Below are 23,539 nucleotides of genomic sequence, written 5' to 3' on the forward strand. Positions count from 1 at the left end.
TGTCGTGCTGAAGCTGAGCCATGGAAGTCAGCCAGACTTACCATCTCCATCTTGAAGCCCTTTGTGCCTTTGCCACGTGTTTCTTCTGGTGCCACTGGCAGCATGGCGGAGGGACTCAAGGGGTTGTGTTGTGCCTTGCGGGTAGAGCTAGTAAAACTTATTCACTTTTACCTCTGTCAAGTGCTGCACGTCATTTACAAGCTGCTCTCACCTCCCTGGTTGAAAACCTCTTAGTCAAATGAGCTAAACATGAAGTTACTTAATTTCAGACTGTGGACCAGGCTGGCCTTAGACATCTTTAACCTGTCTCTGCATCTCTTTGTAATGTGAAAAAGGTCAGCTGTACAGGAATAATGATGACTTTTCAGTATTTATAAAACACTTAGAAGATTTGTAATGCCACTGGCTCTCGTCAAGTGAAGTTGCATAAAATTTCATAATGGGTACAAGTTCTGTGCTTTGGCTGTATCGACCTTTTCTTTGTCCGTGGCTATCCCAGCGGCTTGCAGTACTTGCTGCTGTGTAGGCTTATGTAGACTTTGGTCCCTGGCTTTGTTGGAGGCAAGGTTGAGTAAAAAGGCTTTAAAAAAGTCTGTGTACCTGAGTACATTTGCTGTAGGAAATTCCTTTTGAATGTCAGGACTTCTTTTCCCATGCCAAGACAGGATAAATGACTAGAATTTTTGGCAATGTAAAATCTCGCCATAAATTCTCTACTACCTAATTAGAAAAAATTGTTTGTGGGAACTTTGAAACTCCACTCCCTTGTTTCAATAGCTGGAGGTAGCGAAATAAATGAAAAAAAATTTTTTTTGAAGGGATTTTTTTTACAGAGCTAAGGCATGTGTTGGCTAGAAGTGCCTATGCATTGTGATTTTATGAGTATGAATCAGGAAAAAGGTTTTTTGGTTCAGCTACATGACAGCTCGTGTTTTGCGTGCCATAGAAAGAATAAGAGCTCTCTGCATTACATGGTCTAATCTTGTATAATCTGTGTAATTTAAATGCTTTTTGTATATGGGAGTACTTAAATTCCTGCTTTGGTTATTCTTCAAAAGGGTTCTGTGGACATTTTTTGTCTTCTTTATATTATTGCATCTGAAAGAACAATTAACTTCATTAAATAAAAAAGTACACAAGTAATAAAAATGTGGAATAAAACTGTTCCCATTTAATCAATTAAGTTGATGTTTTTATCAGCCCATAAACACAACGTAGTCTTTATGAAAGTAAAGTTTCACAGCTTGAAGTACAATTTTATATCAAGAAATTGGACAAAAATAGAGCATCATCTGAAGCAGCTAGTCAGCTTCATGGTCTTAACTACAACTATCTCCTTCAGCAATTTAACAACAAAAAAGAACATGCAGAAGAGAAAGGAAAAGGGAAATGCTGATTTTAGATTTCTAAGTGCAAAATTTGCAACTTCTCTTCATGCAGAGGTTACTTTTCTTTTCTTGAACCTGTGTTTCTCTTCAAAGCAGGAGGGCAATATCAACAAATCTATGGCAAGTACATTAAAAAAGAAGAAAAAGAAAGCTTTTACCCCATTCTAACATGATATGAGCTGAGTTTGGTACTTGACTTCAGTTAGTATATGATCCAAATTCCCAGTGCAGCTAACTAAGAAAAATGACTGTTCAGTACTATTTAGGCTCAGTTATTTTCACTTTGAATTTGCTGTTTTGTTCAGATTCTGAATATTCTCGGAACACACAAATGCAAAACCAACTGGTGGTGCCTTCAGCAGAAATGAACAAAAAACCAAGGCCAAACTGCTTCAGATTAAGCTTTAGGAAGCAATGCACTGAAAGCAAATAGCTACTTTATCACTCAGATAAGGGAAAACAGAGTTGCCAATAATGCAAAGAAGAGGTTTTGAAATACTTACTTGCCAAACCTAAACACTCCCTGCAAGACTGTGTGTGCACGCACAAGTGAACGTATATACTTAGGTTTGAAAGCTTCAGCTGGACGGTTTTGTAAATTTCGTATTATTTTCTGAATTTGTCGTAAACTTTCAGTTTTCTCTTTCTCATTCTTTCTTTCAGGTTGCTTATTTTCCTTATGTTCCTCCATTTGTGCTTTCCCTGTAGTGAAGTAAAATTAGTTTTTACGTGTGTTCAGTTTATTCTAAGTGGAGTTGTAAAATTATTTGAAGTAATATATTGACTTTGCATAATTAGAATGTCTCTAACAGTACACATGACTATTTTTATGCCTCAGGATGAGAGGTGATGGCAAGGGTTTTCAGATGATGGATTATTTTAAGTTGGAACTCCTGTTATTGAATTGTCCACTTCATTTAGAAACAGACTCACATTTTCCTGTTCAGCCTTTCATAACCAGTGTAGTAGGAGAAGCTCTTGTTGCACTCAACATCCCTTGCAAGTGTCAAATCAAGGTGAGCTTCAGCTCTCCTGACACCATCCCTACAGGCCTGGGCAATGTCTGTAAACTCCTCCCATGTAGCCTGTCCCTGTTTGCACCTCTGTATACACTTGCATTTGAGCTTTGACAATCTGCTTTGCAGAACAGGTCTCCTACTTGTATTTCTTAATAGACCTGCCAGTCTTCCTGAGCAACTTTGCTCTTCAGAGCTGCTTTCTGTGGCTACCTACCAGATTCTTCAGTAAGCTGAAGTGTACTGTCCTGAAGCTCCAGGTCTGTGCTCTGCTACATGCCTTCTTCTTCACTCAAGATCTTAGAATCATAGGATAATGTAATGGCTTGGCTTGGAGGGGGCCTTAAAGATCACCTAGTTCCTTCCTCCCTGCCATGGGCCAGGGATGCCACAACTAGATCAGTTTGCTCCTGGCCCCATCCAACCTGGCCATGAACACTGTGAGATGGGGCATTGTTACCCTGGTTTTTCTGAGTTTTTTATTAGCCTTTTGATTTTCATAAATGGAGTCAGATCTTTTAGTTACTGTAGAATATTAGAGCAGTTCTTCTACCTTTCCCACAGAAGTAATATAAACAAATCCTTTGTTTTTCATTCTCTGTCCTTTGTTTGCATATTTCTAACCTGAAAACAATTGTAACTGACAATTCGTCTGGCCACTGAGGCTGAGGGGTGGAAACCCCAAAAAGCCAATCTTCTGCTAGACCCACAAATGTATAAAAGTAAAAGAATAAACAAAGGGGTCTCTTCTCTCCGCTCTTTCAGCTGGGAGCTGGATCAGAGGAACCTCTGCGAAAATCTCTTGTCTGCGTGTGATTGCTTTGTGTGTCTTGGTGACAGGGCATGTACAGCTTCTCTGGGCAACCTGTTCTAATTCCTCACCACCCTCTGAGTAAAGAACTTCTTACTAACTTCTAAAAAAATCTTTCTTCTCTTTTTTAACTTAAAATTCTTCTCCCTTGTTCTATCACTGTCTGCTCGTGTAAAAAGTCCCTCTCATTTTTATAAGCCCCCTTTAAGTACTGGAAAGCCACAGATGATCTCCCTGGAGCCTTCTCTTCTTCGTGCTAAATATCTTTAGGTGTACTAGTTGATGGTTGTAACAGCCAAAGCTACCTTGTCAAATCTCCAACCAGTTCTGCATAGTTTGAGAACAACTGTGTGCCACCTTTATTGGCCCTTCCAATATGTGTATCAAGAAGCTGTTCCTGATAGCCTCCCAAAATTAATTGGGTTAATTCCAGTGGATGTCAAGGAGGCAAATGTCTTATTATAAGAATGATGGTTTGTGGATCAGAGACTTCTCTGAGTTGCAGAGAAAGACTTTACCCTATTCCCCATACTTATCAGGTGGTTCTGTAATGTACTCCCAACACAATGTCCTCCATACTGGTCTCTCTGGTGTCCCACATCCGTAAAGTGCCAATGTAATACAGAACAGAGATGGCTGGATTGCAAATGGATCATCACTGGAAGAAAAAAAATTCTAGGAATTTGATCAAATGTTGCTTTTCTTCAATAAATTATCTGGCATCGTCTTCAGCTCTGTGTAGGGCTAAGTGGATACTCTTTTTATTCTGTGGTCATATTTTACTCTGCAAGTTTTTGTGTGCTAATTGTAGTCAGCTTTGTTATTGAAGGCAAAATGTCACCTTCTACTAAAACTTTATTCACTTAATTGAATTCCATTAAACAGTTTCAGTGTGGTGTTTGCTTTCTTGTGAACCTCTGTGTCTATTTCTGTGGTAAACTGAACTGTAGCTCTATTTAAATACAGCTTCTACTGTACCCTACTGAGATTTTTCTTGTCTTTATGATGACTTGTAATGTGTGGGGGTTTTAAGACAGAGGGAGGCTTTCCTATTTTGACACTGTAATTAAGAGTACAACACAAAGTGTATAGCCTGGTGTCTTTAATTCTGTGATGCATCTTACAGTGTGATGCTTTGTTTACATTTTGATATGAAAGGTGTGAGCATCATAGTCTTGCTCTCCGCTCCATTTGGCTATCTAATTGACAAAATGCTTCTGTCTTGTAGAAGGAGCATCATGCTCATGCTTCCTCTGTCACTGCAGTGTCAGGATGCCTCTTGGACCCTGCCTGTTGCCTGCACATAGTGGATGTACTAAGCTGTGGGTATGTGAACATACCACAAGAATACTTGAACTTTTTCATATGTTGCCACCTGAGCATACTGAAGTTAATGTAGTCCAGACAAGCTGCACTCCTGAAAAAAGTTATTAGTTTTGAATATGTGGAATATTGAAAAAGTCTATCAGTAGAATGATTTTGATTGGAGGCAGTTATGAAACGGGAGATTTACTGCAGTTCTTGAAGACATTGAGTCCCTGCCTTTTCTTTCTGTGCTAATGAATTTACTCCATCCCATGGCCCCTGCAAAGTTTATTTCTCAACTGTCATTGTCTTTCTGTATTTTCACTTGCTTATTAGATTAGTTTAATTTTTATCTTAGTTGCCTTTTGTACTATTTCCCTTGCTTTCCTTTATCTCCAGATGTCTTTAATATGTACAGGCAATATAGTGGTTTTGTGTCTGCTAGTTCTATCTTGGATCCATTTTGGTTTGATTTCTCTAAGCTCCTACCCTAAAAAAGCTTCTTATTGCTGTGATTAATGATCTCTCACTTACCAAACTCCAAGGTGTGTTCAGTATCCTCATTTGCCTTAGTATCTTTGCATTTCAGACTAATAATTGCTTCTTCTTTTTTGACGTTACATTTGTTATGAATTAGTGATTTTCTGCTTGCCTAGGTTTCACCTAGTCTGTTTAATTTTTCTGAGGATGGATGATCCTTGCAGCTTTACGTTCTGTCTCTAAATATTTATTATACTTGTGGCCTGAAAAATACTTTACTGTTGCCAAATTGTCTTTTGTACTTTTTCATATTTGAAATCCACTGAACTTTGCTCAAAGCCTTATAGTCAAAATAAGGAATTCTACTGTGATTTTATGTTTTAATAATTTTCAGCTATCTCCATTGTTCAGATTTTCAGTCTAAGGCCAGATGGATGAATTAGTTTTTACTTCTGGTCTCAAATCTGGACCATTTTCAAGCTTTTATTTTTTATCTTCAGCACTTTTAGAGCTCATGCTTTTTTTTTTTTTTTTTTTTTTTTTTTTTTTTTTTTTTTTTTTTTTTTCCTTTTCTTTTTTTTCTTTTTTTTCTTTTTTTTCTTTTTTTTTTTCCCAGCAGAGATGAGCCTGGAAAACAGATCTATGGTGCTTTCTCACTGGGATTATTTTCCTAAAATTATAGGATGGTTTTGGTTGGGAGGGCCCTTAAGATCATCTAGTTGCAATCCCCCTGCTATGGGCAGGGACACTTTCCATTATATCAGGTTGCTTCAAGCCCCATCCAGCCTGGCCTTGAACACTGCCAGGGATGGGGCATCCATAGCTTCTCTGGGCAACATGTGCCAATGTCTCACTTCCCTCACAATGGAGAATATCTTGCTAATATCTAATCTAGACCCACCCTTTTTCAGAATAAAGCCATTGTTCCTTGTCCTGTCACCACATGCTCTTGTGAAAAGCCCCTCTCCACCCTTAATGATTCTACAATTTCAGTTTCTGTGTTCGTTGGTCTTCCATCATGTGCGCACAGGGAAAAAATAAATCCATCTTGCTAAAGCATGCAGAGGAATTTGGTCATCCGGTGCATTTAATTGTTGTTGTTAATATTTTGTTGATATTTATAGAATTGTGGTGAGTTTAAGGTAACAAAAGATATCTTCAAAGTTCATCTTCTCTCCTGAATTTGGCCAGAGAACACTAGTGAGCGCCAGTAAAGGATGAGTCCCGTTAGTGCTAGAGTAGCTCCAGTAATCAAGAGGGATAGCAGTGAAAGTGATTTTTTCTGCACATTCAAGGGGACTGAGCTGACAATTCTAGATTTGATAAGACTTCCCCTCAGAGTACTTGTAAGCTGCAGCATTTTCAGCTGGACAGCTTGGTGATCACGATGGTGAAAACTGGCTGAACACAGAGCCTCAAAGTGACTGTTGCTTGGCCAAAGGACAGTGACACAGCTGTTGCTTTTAGTGCATGTGATAGTGGGCTTGAGTATATGCGATCTAATAACTGTGGGCTTAATGTTAAAAAATCCCAGCATTTGGCTGCATTAGCGGCGATAAGGGAGCAGTGGGGAGAGCGACTGTGCGCTGTAACTTAGGCTGATATTGCCCTTTTACAGTGCATGATGCTCAGAAGGATTCTGTTGTCTAGGTAACAGGGTCTGTACTTCATTTCTTAAGAAAGATGGAACAGATGTTCCTACAAGAAGCAACCAATTATCGCCAGTGAGGGCATTGGCAGTATTTAAACTAATTGCTTTGTTGTTGCATGCTGTCCGATTCATGTCCTGTGAATAGCAAAGAAAATTTAAAGAAAGGAGTCTTCCTTGCATGGACTTTGCTGAATGAGGCTTTTAAAAAATATTTGTGGTTTATAAAATAGCACTCATCTGTGTGCCTTTTAAGATTTCCATTTATCAGTCTTTTTTTCTCTATGTCATCCAGTCTTTTCTATTTGATATTTGTAGTGTTTCTTTCATGATCCACTGAGTCCCATTACTCATCACATCTATGTCAGATCACATTAATTTCTTTTGTTTATTCAAAATACCTAAAAATCTGAAGGCAGTGGGGTAAAAAGATGCTTGCAGTGGAGTAAGAGATGGATGGGCTTTTCTAAGTGATATAAGTGTTTCCTTAGATTGATTTTGTTTGTTTGTTTGTTTGTTGGGGTTTTTTTGGTGGCAAAATCCAAGCACAGAAACTCAGGTAGGGACTGTGCTATTAAAAGCTGGGGGAAAAGGAAGCCGTGTAGGCTGTGTACATGAAACCCTACTGCAGGCTGCTTAAATGGTGACAAGTTAGGTGTGTTGAGATAAGCAGGTGATGACAGTGGCAAAAAAGAGAGAAGAGCTGAAAGCGACTGTGGAACGAGGAGAGCCCAAGCTCTCACACTGCAGCACACAGCGGTGTGCCTTGTTTTTGTGAAAAGTTGTGCTAACATAACTTCATATATGGATTTGAGTGTTTGTTTTCTTTATGGATATAACTTTGTCAGTCTGGGAGATTATTCTGGTCCTTACAGCATAAAATATGCTCCTGTCTTTTATAAGAGATTTAAGAGGATGTGTGTGTGTAAATCTACTTTTATACCTTTGGGATAAAAATCTGATGTTGGGTACAGAAGAGAGGGCATTGGGACCTGATTCTCAGGGCACTGTTTGTGAGTCCTTAGCAAAGCTAAGCAATAACGTTATGCATTTTGGACAAAAGATCTGGCCCATTGCCTGAACTTTTCCATGCTTCTTGCCAAATATACAGGCAAATATTCTGTTTTTTAGGTAGGGCATTGCAAAAACATGTTTTTTGTCCTGGCAGTAATAGGATAAAGGAAGAATCCTTGACTTGCTCTCTTTTATTTATTTTTTTTTCTCTGATAAAGGATGTGCTGTTTTGATTTTTATCTAACTATGGAAAATGTCATAATGAGTGGAAACAAAGTGCATGTTGCTCTTCTTAGATTATTTGGCTGAGTTATTCTATTGTATAGTAGTGACATGTTGATTGGGACAAAATGTCTTACTACTTTCAGTTATTTCAATAACCATTGTAAAATATTTGCAGTCTGAGTAGGAAAAAATTTATTAATTCTAGGTTTTTTTAATCCTTTTTACCAGAATCTTTGCATGTAACTTGTAATCTTTTACTTGTTGTCCTTCCTCTGACTCTGTCTCCTGGCCTTTCAAATCTTATCTCTAATTTCTATTCCAAGCCATTTCTTTATTGTACAGTTTCTTCTTTCTATAGTGTCCTTCATATTCTGTTGCTTAGACCTCCTGATGATATCTAATGTGTAAGTATTCACAGCTTCTCATTTGTGACTTCATTCCCGCTTGCTTTTCTTCTGCTGATAGAGTTTTTGATTCTTGTTGCGTTTCCCCGTTTTATCACAGGTTCTGTCAGCAGCAATATTTACTGCTTTTGCTGCTTCTTTTGTATTCTAGACTACTTATAATCTTAATCACCTTCTGCAGATTTTTCACCTGCTTTTATGAGAGTTTTCTCAATTTCTGCAGTTTAATTGTATCACATATTGCCAGTCCCAGGTTCTTCTCATCACCCTTGACATAAACTTCGAGCACTCCTCTTCTTCTGCCGCCCCTTTCCATACAAACAATTCTGACTGATTTTATTCCTGAAGGTCATGCTCAAAGAATAAAATAATTTGACAAGGACTATATATTTTTACATTTTCTGTCCTTGGAAGTTTCTGCCTTCTACCCCTTCTTTTCCCAGCACTGGCTGATTTCCCTTATGCCTCTTTTTTCTTCTTGCTGACCTGCTCACAACACAGCCTGCCATCTTAAGTAACCTCACTGTCATGGGAACTAATGCTTAGAAGAGGAAAACAAGAGGACAGTTTTGCCTGAGGGCGGGTGGGCCTCTGGACTTTGTGCCAAGGTTAGGAGGAGCATTTGCTGTGTTGGACACATTTCTGTGCGTCTTTCCTCCTTTGACATTTTTTGTATTTTCCCTTTGCTTTCCCCTCCACTACTCTTTTCTTCTGTTTTTCCCACACAGTTCATTCCTTTTTACATTTCCGTATCCCACTCCTCACCTCACCAACACCGTTTTTTCTGTCTTCAGCTTTGTTAATGTCTCCTGCTTTTTTTTCTCCTCCTCCTCTTCCCTACTGTTTCCACAGCCAATTGCATTCCATATCACTGATACGCCATTGTAATCCTTGAATCCTTTTCATATGATCTAGCATTTTTCTCAAAGGTCCTGCAGTTATCCTCATTTCCCATTCCAGCTCTGCTGTTTCTCCTGCTCGGTGTTGCTGAGCAGAGCAGCTGGTAAGATGTACCTGTGTTCCTCTCCTCCTGTGGCTGCCATGCTGATTTCCTTTTCCCTGGGATGGTTCTCCAGACCAGCTTTTCCTTCACCTCCTTCCTACCTCTGTTTCTGGAGTGAGTTTCATGTCCATTGCCCCCTAAGAAGTCAGCCTTCTCCTCAGGGACTGAATTGAGCAGGGGAAAAATGAGAGACACTTTGTTTGAGTGCCAGAGCTGTCCCTGACCTCCATCATTTAGCTCTAAAGCTCTTTCTACAGAGTATGGTCAAATAGTTTTCTTTTTTTTTTCCCTCAAGGTAAAATTAAGCACCAGGTGGCAGTTTGATGATAAAAAATTGCTTAGCCTGATTCTGTTACTTTGCTAACCTGTGCAGAAGTGCAAAAGATCTCATAATACTGTGCAGCTTGTGCAATAAAATTATGTTTATGTCTGTCATCTTTGAATTTTAATGTAGTAGAAATGGGAAGGAAACTATCCTACCTATTTACAGACTGCAGTGGCTTTTTGAGCGATCATTAATTCAGTGCAAGTTGAGGGTTGGGAGACAATCTTTGTCACTCTTCTGTAAAGGGCTCTAAGATTAGGAGCAGTCAAAAAAGGCAAATTCAAAGTCACTAGAATGATTTTCTAGTGAGTTTCTTAAGTCAGGACCTGACAGCAAATCAGACTTGGTCAACCAATCCCTGGTATGTTTGGATGATGAATGTCTTTGTGCTATCCTGGTCCCTTTCCACTTTAGAAGGGATACAGTAGCACCAGTAAAAGTAGAGACAAGGGGAATCAAAAAGTTGGTGATACAAAACTACTTCGGTAGGAACAGAGACAAAGTAGACTGGGAATCTGTGCATCAGAAGGGAGAGAAGCTGAAGGAAGGTGTAGGAGGTCTAAAATCACAGATTTAGATGGAAAAGTTAATTATGGAATGTCATTCAGCGTTTATTAGAACAGAAGAACTAAGGCAACCAAAGGAAGATTGCAGTCTCTGGTTGCTGGAAGCTGACTGCTCATATCATAAAAAGCTTGTACTGTTTGTGCACTGCTCAACCTGTTCTTTTCCTTGGTGTTTGCCTCAGCTACGTTGTGACAGGATAGTAAGCAGACTTGAAATGAGTCTGAATCAAGTACAGCAGCTCTTGCCTCTTTGACTAGGGGCACATATTTTGTGGTTTTATTGCAGTGATGTTCTTACAAATTGCTAAATGGTTTATGTGAATAATCAGGTGTTCACTAATGCCCAGACTAGAAAACCAGAAGCAATAAGCATGCAGGAGGCTTGCTATATTCTTAGTGGGTATGGTATCACTGTGTAAGAAATTTACCTAACTTCTGAAAGGTGTAATTCTTTTTCTTCAGGTAGTCCAAAGTTGTAATTTCAGAAGGAAGATGCACATAAATGAATGCTGTCATTTTTGCTGGGATTAGAAAGATGTTATTTGCTGCTGCTAATTGCATGCTTAATGAGATACTGGAAGAGTTCTATTGCAGGTCTTGAGAAACTTCCAACGACTCATTTCTGTATAACATCTGGGGCAGTGTCTGCAATCAGTTCTCAGGAAGAAAGTCTAATGTGTTTGTGGTGTGTTGTTTTCAGGGCTACGTGGCTTTTGCTGCCTTGGGCAAAAAGTCAGTCCACTACCTATTTGCTTGCAGTCAAAGTTACTTTAGAAAAGGAGTATATTCATTGGAAGATAAATGGATAGTGCCACATGCTTAACCTCTTATGTTGGTAAATATTAGCCAGTTACTAATTTCTTCATCTAACAATAACCTACGGTTGTTTCCAAAGCTCTCTTACAAAACTGATGTTCTGCGTCCTTATGGATTGCTGTAAGAGCATATTTACCTTGTTTATATTTTTATCACTTTGCTTACTAAATTTTGTAGCTTGCATTAAGCCACCTTTTGAGCCTTCCTGCATTGTGTTGGTCCTCACCATTGAGGGAAATGTGATTTTGCTGCATTCATTGTCTCATTAAAGATTTTTCATATTTAATAGAAGAATGAGGAAATAGCAGGCTTTAGATTACAAACTGACTTTTTTTATCCAGTTTGTAGTCTGATCCTGAGAGTATGAGAAGAATCTTGTGGTAGGCGTTTAATGATTTGGGAGACTGCCAGTGAACATCTTGTTTTAGCTTGCTTCACACATTAGATTTGTCTAATGTGCGGCCGAAGATTGCAGAAAATTTAGGTAAAAAATGAAAACCTATGAGCAAAAGCAGATCAAATGTAATGGGTAGTCATGTTAATGAACACTAAGAGCATTCTAGTGTTGTGCTTCCAGAGTGAAATGTTGGATTTGTTGTAACTGTCAACAGACTAATTATAGAAATAATTATTGAGTAAAAACTCTGAAAGAGCAGTATTTCTAAAGTAATCTTATCTGGAAACAATATATAAGAAACATAATCCATGTGCACAACTTCTGCTATTTTAAACAAACCCAAGTTAATAAAAGGAAGTTAAAACCCCCAAATAATACATTATCTCCTGCTGTCCACAGGCACGTTTCTCATTGGGAGGGTGGTATCAGACTCGATTTACACTTGCAACTACAGGCTTGTGTATTAGCTTGTTTAAGTAGAGGTAAGACATTTAAGACATTAAAGCACACCAGTTGAAGTACATCAAAGTTTAATGGATGCTGTCATTCAGAACTAAAGTGGTTTTAATGTGGTTCCCGTAAGGAACAGAGGTTTAATATGCTTAATATGTTTTGAATTCATACCTCTGATTTGATTTAATTTTTTATTTAAAGAAGACTGTAATTATAAATTATGTATCTAAATACCTTCATCCCAGTCTTGAGTAAGTAGAATGAGTACATATGAAGCATAACTATTAAAGTTGTGTTTTGTTGGTTGGTTGGGTTCCCCCCACCTTTTTTTTTTCTTTTTTTTCTTTTCCCACGTTAACTATACAAAGGTAATATTTTCTTTCAATTCTTAAGTGCTTAAATATATACAAATTGTCACATCGTAGTGTCACAGAAAACTTAATGGGATTTACAAGACTGTTATTCTTCCATGAAAAATCTGCTCTTTCTGGGGTTCAGCATCAAGAAAATGGTATACAGCAGAATTGTATCCTGGCTGGAAGTTGCCATTTTTTTTCTGGATCAACCTACTTGTTTGGTCCAGATTGGGGCATATGCACTTAATTTAACTTCTTTTGAGTTTCTCAGAGCATGGGCTTTGTTGGCTTTAGGCAGACAGGTGTCCTGATTCTGGCCATGACTGGGTTAATTTTTGCAGAAGGACCACCTCATGCCATTTTCCAGGAATGGGGGAAGGGGTTCTTTTTGGGTCTGTGTTGTCAGACCTTCTGTGATGTGGTGGTGATCATTTGCATATGAATCATTCACCTCTCTTGCACACACTTTTGTTATTAATATTGCTACTGTTTTTATCTCAGTGCTTTTTCTAGTAAATTGTTCTTGTCTCAAGCCTGATCTTTGCCTTTTGTGCCTTCAGTTCTCCCCAGTCCTCCAGAGGGGCTGGGGAAGAGGAAGGAGTGAGCAAGTGACACACGGTTTGAAGTGGTTTTGGTGGGAAGACTAAATTGGAGAATACCATTCCTAAACCATGACACAGGATAGCTGATACCTGATCTAGCATACAGCTCCTGGATACAAAATCAAGCTAAGTTAGTTGTTTTTTTCCTAACTGTTTTTGAATTACAAAGGAGTGTTGTGTTAGTGCTTTGTCTTATCAGAAATGTACCTCCTTAAAATGCTAATGGAAATGATAAATTACTGTTAGACTGTTGTCTCATTATAACTGTTGATTTATATTCCTGTATATTTCTGTATTGGAGAAATAATTGCCTGCAAGTTGAGAACCTGGATGTGACAGTATTCAGTAGCAGCACACCTGATCTTGAATAATACACCAAATCCTTTTACAGAGGTAGATTTAAATTCTGAAGTTGGATTTTAACTTGCAGCATGCCCACTTGAGAAGATGCATTTTTTTGGCCCTTTCCTGGAAAAGGGCTGGGGTACGTTCCTTCAAGCTTTAGAGAGTCACCTCTTCTTACCTGGAATATTGTCCTGAAGTGCTCAAGCTGTGTCTTTCCAGGCACTGTGCCTCTTGTGTTCAGCAGGTCAGAGCAGTGGAGAGGACTGAAGCCAGGTTTGCCACTTGGTGAGTTTGCCACTTGGTGAGAGTGCTTTGATTGTTGGGCTGTCAGATTGAGAAGAGATGCTGGCAGTCTCACAACCAATTTATTATGGAGCCAAATCTGTTACGCATCATTTGAGAGAACCTCTCACGCATTGAATTTTACAGGTGGTTTTGGCAGAGACTTTGGATCTTGGGTATATGTGTTGGATCAGCTCAGCGTTGTCACACTTGATACACTCTGGTTGTAGCAAATGTGGGAAGTTTTCATACCATAGGTTAGAGAAGTTCAGGATAAAAAGTAAAGACACAGAATTGCACTTTTCCCTGAGCCCAAAAAACATATTTACCAAGTTGCAAGGCTGGTTATTGTTACTGTTCAGATACAAGAAGTTGTTGAATGGAAGGTTTTTCAGGATCTAGATTTTTTTCTTTCAATTTTTTTCTTTCAAATAACTTATTTCACAATCTGTTTTTATACAGTTTGTATCATATAAGATGTGGAAAATGGCAAATAATCACAAAAATTAAAAACTGCTTTAATAATAAAAGCATTAATCAAAAAGTCAGTTAAGTAGGGAAGATAAGTAAACTTTAGGACTAAAGGGGCAAAATGGACTGGAAAAATATTATCTTTGCAGGATAGTATTGCAATTGCTGCCCAGTATTTTGTATAGTTTAGAAACTTACGACCTTTTGAGAGATGCATCACTTTGGTGGCATAATTACTGAGGTTCGAAAAACATGCTTTTTGGCCATTCTTTGCTAAAACGCTGTTTGTCTTATTCTGGTTCATATAACATTTATCTTTCTGAAGTCTTCTTGAGAGGAAAATCTTTGAAAACTGGACGATCAGCATTGATGTCTACTAATCTTATTTGCCCTTCTGCAAGAGTTTTAGAACACCTCAGTTACCATCACTGTTTATTCATGATGAGATACAGTGCTAGAGAAAGGTGATAAATGGTTGCCAGGAATTCAGAAAAGTGTGGAAATGTTAGAATAAGACCAGCAAGAGAAAACTAGTTACAGTTTAGAGCTCCATACTGAATGTGGGGAATGGTGTGATGTTACATGTGATTTTAATATAGCTTTAGGTTTAAGAGCCTTTGTTAGTTTTATGGGAAATTTGTTTATCCTTTCAGTAACAGAAGAAATTTCTAGTCAACCTAGAAGCAAATTCAGGGCATCTTAAAATCTTCAGAAAGGACAAGCATTCACTATTACTTTTTGAGCACGTTAATTTCTATGGACGTTTTTCAGTTTCGTTGTTGTTATCTGAGTGGTTGGATGTTCTTTTATTGTAGGCCAAATAAGGAGAAAAATCTCTGTAGAGAGAGACAGAGCTTTAACTTATCTATACCTTTCAGTTGGGAGGAAAATGGTTATTGCTAAATCTCTGCCACACTGACCAAAATTAAATACACAGCTGCCTTTAAAAGACGAGAGAGCATAGAATTCAATTGTCCTAAAGAAAATGAGGTTTCCTTTAGGAAGATGCCCAAGTTCAATAATAATTCAGATTTATTTTGTAGAAAATATATGGAAATAAATTATATATTTAACATGCACACTGGAGCAAAGCTGATATTGTGCGATCTTAATGTCAGCATATCCTTATATAGCTGTATTAAAAATTAAGAAATTTCTTGCTTTGAAAGTAATTTTACAGTAGTTCTTTGTTTCTACTATTATGAAGTCGGTACTCTGGTATATGATATTGGTAAGTAAGAAATGAAAAGAATTCTTTTACTCGTATTTCTGCTCATGTGCTTCAAGACATATGCCAAAGATAATTTTTTTTCTTTTCTGGAAACCTTAAGAATTAAAAATCCAGTTGTCCTAGTTTCTATTTCTTTAGTTTAGTTAAAATGTAATACTTACAAGAGGTCCTTAGCCAAGCTTTTGTTTCAGAATAATAATGTTATTTAGCAATGCCAGACCATTTTCAGCTCCTGAAACGAAAATATTTATAGAATGAATACTTTCTTAGCCCTTCTCATAGGAGGAGGGTGGAGCACATTTTTGCCCTCTTCCTGTCCTGACATTTGGCAATTTAGTGGTTAGATTCTGTTCGTTGTCTTTTAATTTTTATTTAAACATACTTGATCTTTCTCTTTTGATAGTTTGAAGCCCTCGCAGTTTGGGGACCGTATGCTTTGAAGAGATGCAAATGTGAAGAAAGAAGGTTGAAGAATGTGTAGGAATCTTTTGGATTGGAGGAATCTTTTAATATCAAGGACTGCTTGGGATCAAACTGGTCGAAATGGGATGCATGTATAGGAGGAATTAGAGGGAAGAAAAGAGTCTGCACGGACTCTACTTAGAGTCTGTTTTGAAATATTTTAGCTTGTTAATTTTAATTTGGAGTGTGCCTTGTAACCTTAGGCAGCACTCCTAGCAGTTTGTGTAAAAATGGCAGTTGTTAATTTTGGGCATTTTACTCTACCTCCCCTACTTGGTTTTGCATGCCAAAGACAGTCCAAACCAGACCAGAGCACAAAGAATATGTCCTTTCTAAAGCAGAGCTTGAGCTAATGCTTAAACTTTTACCTTTCATTCTAGATTCTTTGGAATTTTTTTTTTTTTTTTGGGTGTGTGTGTGTGTATCTGTATTTCTCCATGTCTGTTTTTATGTTGCCTGCATCTTTCTGAGACCTCTTATATAAACATCAGCCACGGGCAGCTTAAAGCTGTAAACAAACCCTCCATACCTGCTCAGTTTGAAGGTATTACTATAAAGCCTTTTGGTACTTCAGTTATGAGGTAACTCTGTAACTGTAATTTCTCCAAGTAGAAATGGGAATCCAAACTGGACAATCCCTAACTTCAGAATCAACTGGATCACTAAAAAAACCTGAATTTTGAGTAGTTTTCTAATGTGTTATCCTGTTTGAATTTTAATTCCCTTCCCTTTTCTTCTCTTATCTTGATAACAAGATCTATATCACAGTTAGCAAAGGATTGTTCTTACGTGTTAAATAAAATAAATAGCTCCCTGTTGGTTTGGGTTTTTGTTTGTTTTTTTGTTGTTTTGTTTGTTCGTTTGTTTTTTGTTTTTTTGAGAGGCCCATGTAAACCTTCCTGAGGGAAAAGCTGAAACATGAGCTTGATATGATAATAGGCAGCAGAGGGTCCATTGAAAGGATAATATTAATAACATGGAGGAGGGGATCTAGTATTGATTAATAACATCTATACTAGTCGGAATTTTAAAAGACCTGAAGAAGAAGTGAAATTATGATCTTTATGTTCCTTTGAACAGATCAGCTTCAATTAAAAAATAACTTCAGTGACCCTAGCGGCTTTGAAGAGATTTATCACAGAAGAGGTGACTTCAAAATTCTGCAATGTGCAATTGCTTTTATGAGCAATCAGCCTCATGTTTTGGCCTTTCCTGTGATTTCTTGTGATCCACGTTTCCATGTGTTAAACATTTTTGTTCTAACCTTGAGAATGGTTAAATGCAGTACAGTGTGCACTTCCACCAAAGAAACTACCAATGTTCTTCCAGATCAGTTGCACTACATAAATCAAAAGACTGAAGTAAACTATGTGAAAGGTGAGATTGCTCCCTGAATAAATTTTTGAAGGTTGTTATGGGGTTTGTCATCAGTGATACAGAAATACATGTTTGCTGCAAGATTTACTAGTGTCAATAGAGAGAGAGCACTGGTTTGTCTTCCTGTTTTCTCTAATTTTTCTAAGGTTTCCTTCACAGAGAGATGAAAGTGTCTGTCCTCACCCTGCTTTTGCAAGTAGTAGCTAGAAAGCATTATTCATCCTGTGGCGTAGAATTATTTCTGGACAAGATTTATTTCCTGGGGGAATGTACTGTTTGACTTGTTTTAAAATGTGCTATGTGCCCTCATAATTGATCACATTGTTTATATTGGTAACACTGCAACTCTTCGACCATTCACAGAAGTTGTCTATCTCTTTGGGAGAGAAAACAGGGAGAATTTTACATATCACAAAAGATCAAGAGGCTCCCTAGTAGCTAGTCTACTTCTTGTAAAAGGAACTTGCATTATATGGTGATAGATGATTTGCAGGCTCAGTTCAAGCATTTAAACCAAATTGCTGTAGGAGCTTGACGTCAATCATCTTTTCCATCTGCTGGAGATGATCAGTAAAACCTCACTAAACCCATTTTTCATGAAGGCTTCTAGAAGAGCACATACTGCATAGGCATCTATCTAGGGACTCTAGTGGTGACTTACATGATATTCATCAATTAAATTTGTTTTCCAATGTTGATAAAGAAGCAAATGAAATATACTATTTTCCCTGCTATTGAGAAGCTATTCTTGAACCTTCCTGTTTATGAGTTGCTAACTTGCAGTGTAATTTTCTCTTATTAGCTGTCTTTCTGTTTTTCAGCCATGATTATCGCGTAGTATAATGATTTCGTTCATCATTGGTGCTCATATTTTTGTATTTTAGGTGGTATCCATCTTATTTCTTTCAATATTTGATCAGCTAAAGTAATTGAGAAAGTTACAGTAATTGAGAATTCCCCATTGAGAGACAGATTGTTTTGCTCCTTTGGTCATCCTTTGCCTCTTTGTGGGAGAGTTCATCTTTTGTCTGGGTGTGGAGGGGGAGGTGTTTGAGCAAAGGAAACTGCATACAGTATTTAAAAAATGTATCACAGAAGCCTTTTATGTATTGATATCAGTACATCCCATTCTCTCCTGTGAGGATCTCAACTAGGAGATCTAATATCAGATTCACTGTCTTAAATTTCTTCATTGTTTTATGGCAATCCAGTTCTACCATTTGCCACTTGGAGCTGCTGACTTTTCAGTCCATAGTAGAAGTTCTTGGTTAGTTTTCAAGTATATGAATTCAGATGTTCTGAATGTGCTGTTAATTAAGTCTTGTTTCTATTGCTCTTTGTTTACTCAGTCACAGAATAAAGTAGCATAAAAGATGATGCATCATCACATCCCTTTTCTTCCTTGGGGATGCTGCCTTTATTTATTTAGATAATTTCAATCACACTCATGATGTTGATACTGAGATGGATTTTATTAAGAAACAAGACTTTTCTTTGGTAACTCCTCAAATAGTTAATATATAGACCTACTTTACCTTGAAATTTGTCCCACTGTCAGCTGCCCTTTTAGGGTATTTTTTTTGCTCACCTTTAATGTAGCCCAGTTGTCATCTTTCTCATCTGATGAAGTACTTAAAACTATTATAAGGTTGAAATTTGAACACAGATCTTTTGCTTGTGTAGAAAATAAATTATCAAAGAAGAAAGTCAGGATAATTTGTTTTTCACACATTTTTCTTTATGTTCATTGTTTCAAAATTGGTTTTTTACATGCTTTGGATTCACAAGTCTCCAAATGTCTTGTCTCTTTTGTGTCCTTTTTTTGAATATATGGGATGTATTTGCTAATCATCTGATACCACCTCTGAGTTTTGCTTGTATATGACTTGTGCTAGTTTCCACTTTCTTAAGTGGGAGGCATTTCTATTACCTGAGTGTTCATTCATTCCATGATCACTATCATAACTATTATAAAAACCTGAGGTAAAACATTACAGGCTTTTATTTTTTTGTTGTTGTTGTTTTATGGTATCCCACTTTGACATGCTTAATCTTGTACAATCTCTGTGCTACTTCTCTGGCTAGACAACTGTCCTAGGTTACAATGTAAGATGTGCCCGAAGTATGTATTCTATCACCATCCATATGAGCTGTTGAAACGAGGCTGGGCAGTGTTTCCCTTGCCCCCTGCCTCAAGACTATCTTCTGTTAATGGCCCATCAATGCCCTGCTGCATGACTCATAGATAACTCCCTCCAGGAGCTATCTCTGTTTAATGGGCAATCAAGGACCCATTGCAAGACTCATAGAATGATATCAGCCCATCGTGAGATGCTCCGCCCAGGGGGAGGAGCCAAGCATTCCCACCTGGATATAATCTGGGATTTGGGGCAGCACAAGCAGTCTTACCCACTGGATTCCCAGAGGACAAGATCTACTGGATCTTTCTATGGGATCATTGCTTCAACAAGACCACTTCATCTGGACTGCTACCACCACCCTAACTAGCAGGGTGTCAGGTTGTATTCTGACTCAGTTAGTGATCTTTTGTATTATTGCATTTATTTTATTTTACTATTTTTTTTTCCTCCTATTATTTTTTTTTTTTTTTCTGACTTGGAGTCTCTCACTGGTTTTGCTTTCAAGCCAGCACAACTACCTTTACTCTTTACTTGGATTTTCTATGCAAGGTCTACCTTAGATTTCTACCTTACATTTCCAAGGCTTCAAGCTTCTATACCAATACCGTTGCCAACTTAACTTTTTTTCAGACATTGGAGACTTTCACATCATGACCTTCCCCTTCCTCTGCTATAAGAGACATTCACTTGTGAGGGAAATTCTCACAGTGTGCATCATAGAGAAGTTATTTTTCATCAGACAGGTGAAGAAATTACTAGCAATTCTGCATATAGCAGATATCTATACAGGAGGCCTAGAAGCTGTTCCAAGCTATTTGGGCTATCCAAAGACATAATTTTAAACTTTAAGCTGTGGTATTAGCTAAGAATGGTGATAAACAAAGATGCTTTGTGCCGTTCTCTTGTTAATAACGTTAGTAATAATCATCATCATCTGTTTAGATGAAAGCCATTGTACAGGACAATCAAAGTTGCACATATGTTGACAATTCGCTATGAAGTCCTTCTCAGTATCTTTCTAAATTGTTCTGTGTGCTGCTACAAGAAAGAAATATATCATAACTGAAACACTGGTTTTTATTAGCATTTTACCTCAAGTTGGGTACGGTGGAACTTAAAGTTTAGAGGAACATTAGGTTCAAGTACTATTCACATACAGTGATGTGTTCATTTGCTAATAAATTATAGTATTTTCAGATTCTTTTTAGGTTCAGGTTGTTATCTTGTAATACAAGATGTTGTCAAGTACACTGGACTCTTTCAATTATTAGGGCAATATTAGGACAATGTATTTATTCCTTGTATCTTTACACTTAAGCAAGTCTTCAAACTGCAGAAGACCTAAGAAAATAATATTGCTATTACATTTCATTTATCTGTTCTGTTTGTTTAAAGCTTATACAACAATTTTCTGCATGAAAACTATAGACAATGATTTACCACATCCCTGAAGTTGTCCACCTGGTTCTAGGTAGGGCTGAAATGCACATTTGTGAAAGGTGTTTACGGTGATGCATGGACATAACAATCGTATCACATAAAGGTGCGTCACTTACCTGTTAGATGTATATGTCATGTGTAGGAGGTAAATATTGATAAAATTGTAGTTGAACATAAGTTGTTAGGGTAGGTGGTAGATTCAATCATGATGCAAGTAGCTTTGCACCCTAATTTTCACATTGTTGGCTTCCACTTGTCTACTGTAATGAAAATACATTTTCTGAAGTCCCTCATTTCTTTTTGTCTCAGCCTTAGATCAATACTGGTCTTTGAAACACTTGTCTCAAATTTGATGTCTTTTGATTTCCACAGCTCTGTATTTGGTTCTGCCCAATATGCTTTCTGATCTCATCTTTCCAGTGCTTTTAGAATGACTTCCCTTATCCCTACTCTTTATATACTTTCGAGTTACATCTCTTCAGTCCCTGTGGTCACCTGTGATCGCGGCGCGCAAAGCAATCACACGGAGACAAGAGATTTGCAGGGCAAAACTGCTCCTCAGAGAGAGCCTAAGGCCAAGCCAAGGCCAAGAGCTCTCTGCCTGTTTATTTCTTACTTTTTATACATTTGTGGGTCTGGTTGTGGATTGGTTTCTGGGCTTATCACCTCTCAGCCAATGGCCAGACCAGCTGTCAGTTAAAATTGTTTTCAGGCTAGAAATATGTAAACAAAGAACAGGGAATGAAAAACAAAAGGTTTGTTTATGTTACCATGTGTGAGAAAAGGGAAAACTGCTCCTGATATTGTGCAGAAACTAAAGAGACTGACTCCATCTTATGGACAATCAGAAGGCTTTAAAAGAAACCTTAGAAAAAACAGGGTGACAGTCACCCTCTCTCCTGCAGTAGTGTGTTTCTAGATGAGATGGTTTTTAACATGAATCTGATCAACAGTTTGTGTTTGTGGCTCACGCTCATCCCTTGTACCTTATGTGTTCTTTTTTGACCTCCTGTAGTTGGTGTGGAGTACCACCGCAAGTCCAGCATAGCTAGAATAGAGCTCTCATGCTTGATGTGGTGTGTTGGACTCCTAGAGCCTTGCCTTGGTCACTCTCGTGCTGCTGGAGCATTGACTGCTGTGACATGCAGCCTTGACAGCCAGAATGTAACAAAGAGCAAGTCTCACAAGGAATTGCTGAGGGAACTGGGGTTGTTTGGCGTGTTGGAAAGGAGGCTTGGGGTTAGGGAAAGACAACATTTTCTGCATGGTAAAAAAAAAAAAAACCACAAATAAATTATTTATTTCGTTTGCTGGAAAACTGGAATATGTTTAAGCAGCTATGATATTCTTTAGATTTTTTTGTCTTGACAGATATCTGTATAGTTGAAAGATAATATAATATAAACTCAGAATTTTATTTCCACTGAAATAAACATCTTGAGTCTTTCTATGTAGGGTGAAAAAAGGGAAGTTTCATTTCTCCCAAATGTGCTTTGGAACCTACTCCATTTACAATTTTTTCATTATGAATTGATTCTTGGCAATGTATATACTAGTGCTGCAGATGCAAGCAATTTCCAGATAAGACAGAAATGATCAATCATTCTGGTGACTACAACTGGAGGGGGAGGGATTCCATGGAAATTGTTTTTGGGAGTACCACTTCCCAACTCCTCCTGAGACTGGATTAATCTGGCAGGATGACTTCAGCAGCAGTGCCTGCTTTAATATGCTGTCTAATTAGTGATGAGACCTAGTTTTCTTTCTGGAAAGCAATAAATAAATTTGGCATTATTTCTGGATTACAGAATAGTAGTTGAAACAATCAGTAGGATATCCATTTTGGTAAACTTTTCTTTGAAACCACCCTGTTTTCTGAAAACAACAGCCTATGAACTTTGAGGCAAGTGAGGCAGGGATCCAAAGCAAAAGTACATTATTGGTAATAAAATAATTATGTGGTGATCAAGACCTGCGTTGTCCAGATAAAGATCGGGACCAACTTCATTCTGGCTTCCTCAAATCCTCATGTTCACCTTTGATAAGAAAGCAGTTAGACTTGTGTGTAATAACATTTTTTACTGATGGCAAGAAGGATGAATACGTGGGATGGCCAGCTCTGTACTGAGTATGGGACAGAGAAAAGTAAATATTAATGGGCAGCTATGCTGTTAGAACAGCAATCTGTGCCACAGAGGCTGTGTACATACTGATTTTGATGTTTGGAAGATAACGTGCTGAAGAAGTGACCTTTCCTTCTAGGGCCTGTTTTAGGATTACTTGTTTGCTATTTGACCTGTTTGGTGGTTTTGTTGCTATATTTGCTTTTCTTAACAGGCACAGAAGTAACAAGAGCTTCTCTGTTTCTCTGCAGCTTTTACGAGAGTTGAAGCACCCAAATGTGATTGCCTTGCAGAAGGTTTTCCTTTCTCACAGTGACAGAAAGGTTTGGCTGCTGTTTGATTATGCTGAGCATGATTTGTGGGTAAGTACAGATTTCCCTGAGTGTTTGAGACTGTGCAATAAGAGCTTGTTCAAACTGATGTGTGTGTGATGTACCTTCAAATAGGCAGAGATGCATTAATTTCTTCCTCTGTAATTAAGGGTCTTACTTTTACACTTTAAAGCCTGCCAAAGACTATGTATAATTTTTTTTGAGTCAGATTGGGTTTTGAAGTGAAAAGGAATTTTCTGTAAGCTTTAAATGGAGTTAAAGAAAGCATCCCTAAATTAAGATCTTCTAAAACTGTGTTTGGAAATGTATTTAATACTTTTTTCCTGACATTTTGCACATTCACACACAAGGAAAAAAGGAGAGGGACTGCTTTGATGAGTCCTCTCACTTGAGAGTGACTGCAAGTGATTAACATTCAATCACCTATGTTTTAAACAGTGAATTTGTGGCAGTATGAGTGGAAATAAAATAACAAGGAAGCTATTTTGGCCTACTGATGGACTCTCATTACATGGGAGAGGATTAG

General features: G+C 37.8%; 1 protein-coding gene across 2 annotated transcripts in view; it reads left to right on the top strand.

The window, feature by feature from the left end:
• The window catches only part of CDK19 (cyclin dependent kinase 19), a 121,711-nt gene that overhangs the window by 24,317 nt on the left and 73,855 nt on the right, over positions 1-23,539 (top strand). For both annotated transcript variants that reach the window (XM_040058000.2, XM_040057999.1), the window contains exon 3: positions 22,933-23,043. In XM_040058000.2, the coding sequence (XP_039913934.1) occupies positions 22,933-23,043 (111 nt within the window). The remainder of the gene's footprint in view (positions 1-22,932; positions 23,044-23,539) is intronic.

This window comes from Hirundo rustica, chromosome 3, assembly GCF_015227805.2.
Source record: "Hirundo rustica isolate bHirRus1 chromosome 3, bHirRus1.pri.v3, whole genome shotgun sequence".
Lineage (NCBI taxonomy): Eukaryota > Metazoa > Chordata > Aves > Passeriformes > Hirundinidae > Hirundo > Hirundo rustica.